Source organism: Sardina pilchardus, chromosome 13 (genome assembly GCF_963854185.1).
Source record: "Sardina pilchardus chromosome 13, fSarPil1.1, whole genome shotgun sequence".
In the NCBI taxonomy this organism is placed as follows: Eukaryota; Metazoa; Chordata; class Actinopteri; order Clupeiformes; family Clupeidae; genus Sardina; species Sardina pilchardus.
In genome coordinates, this window is record NC_085006.1 from 28,858,763 (window position 1) to 28,868,336 (window position 9,574).

Sequence of the window (9,574 nt, forward strand, 5' to 3'; positions counted from 1 at the left end):
GTATCAAACAAGCGTCTCCAGAGGTGAATTCAAATCCCCCCAAAGTGCTACTGTCAGCCTCTCTGTAAAAGGTAATTTGCTTATATCATATATGGACATACTTCTGTGTTTTGTTAAGTATTGTTTTGGAGGGTTTGGAAATAAAGATGGGACCTTAAAGGGATATTCCGCCATTTTTGGAATTAAGCTAATTTTTCACCTCGCCTCGAGCAAAACAATTGATATTTACCATTTCCCCGTTCATCCAGCCGTTCTGTGAGTCTGGCGATACAACTTTTAGCTTCAGCCTAGTATATAGATCATTGAATCAGTTTAGACCATTAGCATCTCGCCTGCTAGCCTCACATTTAAAAGTGACTAAGATTTCTGGTAATATTCCCATTTAAAACGTGTCTCTTCTGAAGTTAGAAAGTGCAATAAGACAAACTGAAAATGAAAGCTGCCGATTTTCTAGGCTGATTTGACATGGAGCCACATTTTCATCTGGCGTAATAATCAAGGAAAATTGCAAACGCACCATGGGCGCAGTGATGTCACGTAGCACCTGAAAATAGTCCCCATAGGCAACAAGGGTCTAGTCCAGCACTCTCCAAGTGCCCCTCTACTTTGTTTATCTCTTGCTTCTCACCCTAATTTCTTTTCCAGTTGTCCTACAGAAGCCAACTCTTACACTGGAAACCAGCAAAGAAGTTTCTTGGGGTCAGTCTGCCCAGATGAGATGCTCCATCTCCACACAGCACCAGGGTGGTACATTCACCCTACAGCAGCTCAATGGGCCATTTATTGATAGAATGACAACCATTGGAAGCTCTGCCCTCTTCACCATTCCTCAAGTGGACTTTATCCATGAAGGACCCTACTACTGCCAGTATCAAACAAGGGTCTCCAGTCGTGAATTCACATCCCCCCAAAGTGCTACTGTCAGCTTCTCTGTGATAGGTAATGTGCTGGACATAATTATTTCTGTGTTTTGTTAAGTAGTGTTTTGGAGGATTTGGAAATAAGGCTAAGATCTAAGTGGTTTCAACATTTTGTAACTAAGTAATGTTGTAAAGGTTTACAGGTTTGGAGACCTATGAAAATGTTTCACTTTTGTTAACTGAAATCCCAGGTCTGCAATGCACAGTCCACTATTCAATAATTACAATAAAATTGTGGATATAAACAAAGTTGTTGAAGCATTGTTGAATGCGTTTCAAGACTTTTGCATCTGAACTCTTCAATTGCCCCCTTCCCCAGTGGTGCTTGTGCAGCCCAACATCTCTCTCAGTGCCCCAGATGGAGGGCTGTTCTGGGGGCCTCAGGGGCCAGAGGTGACCAGGGGCCACAGCCTCTCCCTCGTCTGCTCTACTGAGCCACAGCACCAAGGAGGCTCCTTCCACCTCATCTTTGATGGGTCTAACAGCACCAGGACTCAGCTCGCCATCAACCACTCAGCCTCCTTCTACATTCCTGAGGCAGACTACTCCCACCAGGGCAACTACAGCTGTGTCTATGAGCTCACTGTGTCCAGCCGCACCTTCAAGTCAACACAGACAGCACCACTGACCGTCATCATAAGAAGTAAACATCCAGCACCTGAGTGTTATTTGTTTGTTTATGTGTGTCTTTGTTGTTTGTTCTTGTAATTTCCTGTTCCTTTTCCAGCATCCATGGCTCCCATCATTAGATATGGAGTGATTTCAGGGTTGTTCCTACTGATCCCTGTCATCCTCTACCTGGTGAAGAAAAGAAAAGAACTGTGTTTGAGTGGCACACAGATGGACACAATCCAGATGAACACTGTTGCACACAGTGAGTTGGAAATCATCTCATTAATTAAATACTATCTATTAGTAGAACTTATCATTTTTGCTCATTAATTTATATGTGTTATGACCCCTTAAGTTCTTATTGCTATTGTTGAATAATAGAATATTAATAGAATACTTTTTTTGATCCTGTGAGGGAAATACGTTTCTCTGCATTTAACCCAATTTAACCGAATTAGTGAACACACACAGCACACAGTGAACACACAGTGAGGTGAATCACACACTAACCCAGAGCAGTGAGCTGCCTGCCCAACCAGCGGTGCTTGGGGAGCAGTGAGGGGTTGGGTGCCTTGCTCAGGGGTGCTTCAGCCGTGGACTGGTCGGCGATTGAGCTGGCAATCCTCTGGTTACAGGCCCAAAGCCCTAACCAGTAGGCCACGGGCCACGGCTGCCCAATAAGGTTGTCAATAAGTTAACTTATTGTTACAGTTATGGTTTTTAGCACACCCTACTGGCTGTGAGTGGAATGTTGTGTTAGCTGCAATTTTCTGTGTTTGCTCCCAACCAGGTGATCCAGTTAGCCAAGATGTAGTGCACTTGGCTACCCTCTTTAAAAGCCTTGTTCCGGCCTTGGTCTGCAGAGCATTTTCTGGGTTTTTCTTGCTGGTTACTATCCAGGGAGTCAAGACCGTGCAGATTAGCTTCGGCATGTTAGCATTACACCATTTTCAAGTATGCGCCGCATGAAGCATGTTCCAATACATTCCGTTGCCTAAAATTGAAAACGTTGAAAATCATTATTATTTCTTTTTTAATTGAATTGAATTGAAATTCATTCTTATTATTATTTACGTTTTGCTGAACGAGGCTGGGGGGCAAACAGCGTGGCTGAGCTTTGACTAGTGGTGGCCGTGGCCCCACCTGGCCACCATGTAGCTCCACCCCAGAGCCATAGATAGAGAGAGTTGCGACACTCTTTGATGTTGCCGCCATGATCAACAGTTCCAAAAAAAACTGTGCTGAATGGCTGAATCGCAGGAGGGTGGGATGTACTTCTGATGCTGGAAGGTGTTATCAATTAACTCATTGACTACTGACCAAGAGATTGGCTGTAAACAGTTCCAAAAGCCCCATAACGAGGAAATAGCCTGGAAAAAGCGCTGCCATTTTTTCCTATGGAGGTCTATGGGAGTGTCGCCACTCTGTTTTATCTACCGCTCTGCTCCACCCCTGCTGTCGTATCAATTAGCCTATTCCAGGTGACATATGTAGAGTGTTTTATTACTTCAAAAGAACCCCCCCCCCCCCACACACACACACACACACACACCCCTTCTGCGATTGGATCCCTAGCTGAGGAGAAAATTAATCTGCCTAGCTGTAAGAATAGGCGCGTTCAAGATGGCTGCGCAGCACAAAAACTGATGCACGTGGTTAAAAATCTGTCCACGATGGTCTAGATGGGTGTGTTTTCGACTCGGCAGTCAGTATCACATGGCCTCAACTTATCACGGGAGCAAGGCATGGCAAGGCGGCTGCTGAGTAGCGGCGCAGCAGCCCTCTAGGTACTGCGGAGCGCTGCGGAGCCTAGACCCTGCCTTCATAACGTCAGGTCTTTGCCCTAATTGGCTTTTACATGGTCAAGTCTAGACTACAGGAAGTAGAGAGTGCACAACTTCATAGCAGCGTTTGTATCCCCTCCCCTGCTGTCACCGGCAGCTCTCGTTGCTGCAAGAGGTCATTTGGAGTTGAACTTGAACGCGCCTAATGAAATCATACGCAAGGCAGCATGGGTATACCCAGGCTCAACCATAAAGTGTACCATCAATCATTCAATTAATGACTGAAATACCATAAACCAGCTTTTCCATTAGTGTAATAATGTATTGTGGTCTCTCACACTCCATTTCAACAGGTTCTGCAAACACACATGGACTTCATCATGGACCAGATGGTGGGTCACCTGATGAAGATGAGAACATTTATGCAAACGTTGTCAAGACTGCTGTTCAGAAGGATCGCGGTAAAGACACTGATGGAGATCTGGAAGAAGTCTACGAGATTGTAGAACAGCAGCATGGCCTAACTGCCTCAGACAACATCTATGAAATGTATGACACTGGAGTAAATGTTTAATGTTTTCTTATGCTGCAGCCGGTTAGCGTGCTGCAGGTGTATTAGGCTAGTAACTAGTAAGCGTGCTGCTATCTGCGTTATGCCATGTGGTGTTGACTTGACAGATATGTCATGTTTTACTGTAATAAGTGGTTTAACTGGTCTGTTTGGCAGGAGCTGTGATGCGCCTGGCTCGCTCCATGCCTGATAATTTTCTTTCTTCCCTAATATCTGTGCTATGCCACGTATTGTATAATTGTTTGAAAATATTTTTTTATGTAAATTTGTGCGACCGTAATTGTTTGTCACGCTCTTTTGTGACTGTCCTGAGGCAGAGGATCCCTGATGCGCCTGGCTCGCTCCATGCCTGATTATTTTGTTTCTTTTCTAATGTCTCAGAGCAATAAAGCAACAAAATTCCATTCAGTTGTGGCGTCCATCGTTTCATACACAACACAGAGTGATCTAGGAGAGACGACCTCTGTTACACTGTTACACTTCATACAACACTAAAATGTCATTTGCAATCAGATTTTGTCATTTGCCAACAGATTTTGCCGTCTGTTTTTATCACAAACATAGGCCTACACTACAGTATGTGTATTTCAAACATATTTTTACATTTGGTTTCACCTCTAGGTGGCAGTATTTACCTCTTGATAATGTCTGGGTTACAACTGTAACACTGGTTCCCTGAGTAGGGACCAGACCTATTACTCTATGGGACTTGATCGCCAGATCACATCCAAACAAAGCTCACTTACCGTATACAATCACGCCTTACTCCTCACGCAGAGAGAGGTCCAGACAAAGGGCTCGAAAACCAGACTGTCCTCCCGAAATCCAGATGTATGGTCACCCTAGCTCTAAGTCTATGCTCTTGTACCTCCACTATCCAATGCGCCAGCCTGTCCTTAGAGAGGGCCTTACACCTTGAGGCCGCCCCATAACACACAAACAGCTGCTCACAGCGTCTAAACCGCTTTGTGCTATCCAGGGAAAAACACAGCGCACGCACAGGACATAACTTATTACATTTTTCATCTTCCACCGAGGCAAAAGGAGGCGGTGAAAAACTAGACAGCTCAATTCTCTGATTCTGAAAAGGCGCTGTGACCACTTTATTGGTGAAAGATGCATTGGGACATACAGTAGCACTACCCTCTCACCACCAGCTGAGAAGTGTAAACAGGAAGGATGTACTGAGAGCACATGTATCTCACTCGCTTAGCGGAGGCCAACGCCACCAGTAGCCTAATGCAGTTTTGAGTGACGACGTCTTAATGTCCACTGACTGAAGAGGTTCAAAGGGCGGCTCCGCCAGTGCACGCAGAACCACTAACAGATCCCATGCCGGGAAAAGAACGGAGTGAGGCACCATGATACATCTCACGCCTGCCGTGAAACGTATCACCAGAGGATGAGAGCCTGGGCTAGTACTGTATTTCCGATGTCAAAATGGCAAGCTGAGATAGCCGCCACGTACACCTTAATAGTTGATGCAGCTTTCCCCTGCTCCAACAACTCCTGGAGGAAGTTCAGAATCAGAGTCTGGCCTAGATCCATTGGCAAACGTGTATTTCCTGGTTGGCGGTGGACACTTGTCTGAAGTTTGAAAACATTGGAGTTCAATCATTAATGTTGGGTAATCCCAAGTCTCCCGGAAGTTCCTAGAGTCTCCGAATATTGATACCGGCTCCCTAATGCCAACCAGTAAGTCAACCAATCAATTTTCAGTGTGGGCGGAAGTACGACAGGCGGAGCCAGGATAGGTTTTCGAGTTTTCGAGTCTGCTTTTTGACTCTTTCAAATTTTTTTCAATAAATCCCCTTTTGAGCCTCAAACCTGAATTCTCCATTAATGGCATGGTTCTCTCCTGAGAAACAGTAATAATATGTAAAGCTTTGAAATACTAAACCATTATAATGTGCCGTCAACCATTCAATTATTGACTGAAATACCTAGAGCCATCTTTTCCACTTGTGTAAGAATGTATTGTGGTCTCTCACACTCCATTTCAACAGGTTCTGCAAACACATACAGACTTCATCATGGACCAGATGGTGGGTCACCTGATGAAGATGAGAAGATCTATTTAAATGCAGACCTGCCTGCTCACCAGAGATCACGGTAAAGACGCTGATGGAGATCTGGAAGAAGACTATGTGAATGTAGAAGAGCAGCAAGGCCTAACTGCCACAAACAACAAGTATGAAGAGGATGACAGGGGATAAGAGATTTATTTGGGTCAGTCAGTCCAGATGAGATGTTCCATCTCCACACAGCACCTGGGTGGTACATTCACCCTACAGCAGCTCTCTGGGTCATTTGAGACAAAGGGCACCACTGGAACCTCTGCCCTCTTCACCATTCCACAAGTGGACTTCATCCATAAAGGACCCTACTACTGCAAGTATCGAACAAGCGTTTCCAGACGTGAATTTACATCCCCCCAAAGTGATACAGTCAGCCTCTCTGTAATAGGTAATCCAATTATATATATGGACATATGTCTGTGTTTCGTTACAGTAAGTAGTGTTTTGGAGGATTTGGACATTTCGTTATGATCTAAGTGGTTTCGGCACTTTGTTAAGTAATGTGGTAAAGATTTACAGGTTTGGACATAAGGAGTTAGGATATTATTTTATATGAAAACTTCCATCTTATAACATTAAACTTTAAACTTTTTAACTGCAATCCCTGGGCCGGTATTCGCAAAGCATTTTATTTTACCACTAGGAGTACTCCTAAATCGCACTAAAAGATGTTAGTTAGAAGTTTTCTCTTAAAAGTTATTCACAAAGCCTCTCAGACCTCCTCTTAGTAAGGAAAAATGTCAACTAATCAAGATAAGATAAGAGCTCCGTTGCTATGGTTGACGTTGACTTGATTGACTTATGATTATAATGTGGGAATGATGGCAAAAACCTCCCTTACGATGACGAGCGACAGGTGACAGGTCTTAGTTGGCTTAGCTGAGAATGTGTGTGCTATAAGTACTGTGAAGGATGGAAGATGATGAATAAATAGGCCTAAATGAATAAAGAGCAAGACAAAGCAAATATCCCTGTAGCATAATGAAATACATTATGGATTGAAGCAGTATGGATTGAAGCAGTTTGCAACATGTTTAGAATGAATCTGTATGAAAACACGTAGCCTACATTCACAAAGAGGAGAAACTATTTCATTTGATTAACAATGAGATGTTATTTAGCTCACCCGTAATGACGGTTTTGGTTGTTGGTGTTATTATTGCATCCCTATACTGTAGTTACAATGCACAATTATTCCCTTGCAATTGAGACTTCCTTTAAAAGCATGTTCATTCAAAACATTGTCACTTGGAATCCTACAAAAAGTGGTTTAGGATTGTTTGTTTATAGGTCTTAGTGAGTTAGGTGTCCTCTTGAATTCTTTTAAGCTGTCCTAGACTTAGAAGCTACTTTTAGGCTTATGCTTTGGGCAGCCGTAGTGTACTGGTTAGCGCATCGGGCTTGTAACCGGAGGGTTGCCGGTTCGATCCCCGACCAGTCCACCACGGCTGAAGTGCCCTTGAGCAAGGCACCTAACCCCTCACTGCTCCCCGAGCGCCGCTGGTTGGGCAGGCAGCTCACTGCTCTGGGTTGTGTAATTCACCTCACTGTGTGTTCACTGTGTGCTGTGTGTTCACTAATTCGGTTAAATTGGGTTAAATGCAGAGAACTGAATTTCCCTCACGGGATCAAAAAAGTATATATTCTATTCTATTCTATTCTATTCTTTGTGAATTACTTTTAGTGAAAAAAAGGAGTCCTAAAGTTAGGAGTAACATGCCCGATATTTTTAGGAGTTTCTCCTAAATTCGCCAGTTAGGAGCTACTTTTAGCCTTAAACATTTTTGTGAATACGGGCCCTGGTCTGCAATCCACAGTCCACTATTCAATAATTACAATAAAATTGTGGATATACTGTAAACAAAGTTATTGAGGCATTGTTGACTTGCGTAAAGAGCCATTCTATTTCTTATTGACGTGTCATCTCATATTAATCCTCCTCTGATAAACTGCCTCCTTCCCCAGTGGTGCTTGTGCAGCCCAACATCTCTCTCAGTGCCCCAGATGGAGGGCTGTTCTGGGGGCCTCAGGGGCCAGAGGTGACCAGGGGCCACAGCCTCTCCCTCATCTGCTCTATTGAGCCACAGCACCAAGGAGGCTCCTTCCACCTCATCTCAGATGGGTCTAACAGCACCAGGACTCAGCTCGCCGTCAACCACTCAGCCTCCTTCTACATTCCTGAGGCAGACTACTCCCACCAGGGCAACTACAGCTGTGTCTATGAGGTCACCCTGTCCAGCTGCACCTTCAATTCAACACACACGGGCAATATCAATTGTTTTGCTCGAGAGGAGGTGGAAAATTCCAAAAATGGTGGAATATCCCTTTAAAAGCGGTTCTGTCCGTATCCCGGTCCTGAGACTCTCTTGTCGTCCTCTACTGGCTCTCTCTGTGTTTTGATTGTCTCTGTCGCTTTGGCCCATCTTGTGCTTTCTCTCCTTCCTGCCAAGTTTGATCACCACCTGTTCCTATTTTGGGTGTTACCCAAAAGAGCCTGTTGCTAAGATGTAGTGTTCAGAGCAGCTCTGATTTCAGGGTTGTTCCTACTTTTGCTGATCCCTGCCATCCTCTACCTGGTGAAGAAAAAGTGTATGAGTGCCACACACATGCGCACAATCCAGATGAACACTGGGTGAAACCATGGAGGTATTATAAGAACTGGAGAAAGTGAACAAGTCCCGCCCCCATTCATTTCAATGGGAATGCTAGGCTAGTGAAAAATGCCAAAATTGAACGATTTTTTCAGGCTTCAACATGGCGTTTCAAGGGGCTTGTTTCCGGTGCCGTTTTGCTTAGCCAATTAAGTGGCAGGTTACTGATTGACGTAAGGTACAGGAGAGCTCGTGCTCACACTAAGCTTGTTCATGAGCTGAGAGTGGAACAGCCACCAATCAGCATCTGATCAGCATGAGGAGAAACGGCACCGGACATGATGTATTTCTGGAAAATGGCGACGAGGAAGTGCCTTGCTAATCGGCGAAGCTAATCAGTCAAATCCTGACCCCCTGGGTGAAACAGTTAGTCAAACCATCTCATTAATTAGATAAATATGTGTAGGACTGAGGTCCTAATTTTAACGTAACATCTGAAATGACATCCTAATCCATTTTTTCCGCTTGCGCATTAGAAATGTGTTGTGGCCTTCCACACTCCATTTTAACAGGTTCTGCAAACACATATGGATTTCACAATGGAGCTGGTGGGAGTGGGACACCCGAGGAAGTAGGGAACATACATACAGTACGTCTATGGTGTCCTGGAAGAAGACTGAATGTAGAATAACTACTGTACATGGCCCAACTGCCATAGGCAAAGAGTATGAAGAGCATGACGTCATCTATCAAAACTATAACTGAGACTGGTCTGGTACATGTGGATTTGAAAGCTGTTGTGTCAGTATCCCATGACTCTGTTCACTTGTATCCCTCCTCTGGCCCTCTCTGTGTTTTGATTGTCTCTGTCTGCCTTGGTTTTGGACCATCTTGTGCTTTTTTAATCTTTCTGACCATTTTGATCTCAACCTGTTTCCCATACTGATGTGTTATCCACCCTATTGAAACCTTGCTCTGTCTGTGATTCTTTGTGAGATTGATTTTGTTTGTCTTCTAG

General features: G+C 44.3%; 1 protein-coding gene across 1 annotated transcript; it reads left to right on the forward strand.

Annotated features, from left to right (window-relative positions):
- Window positions 1-791: 791 nt before the first annotated feature.
- Window positions 792-9,191, forward strand: LOC134099235 (uncharacterized). The gene is made up of 4 exons (XM_062552026.1): window positions 792-939; window positions 1,240-1,563; window positions 7,931-8,190; window positions 9,129-9,191. The coding sequence occupies exons 1-4, from the start codon at window positions 792-794 to the stop codon at window positions 9,189-9,191; spliced, it is 795 nt and encodes a 264-aa protein (XP_062408010.1).
- Window positions 9,192-9,574: the final 383 nt, after the last annotated feature.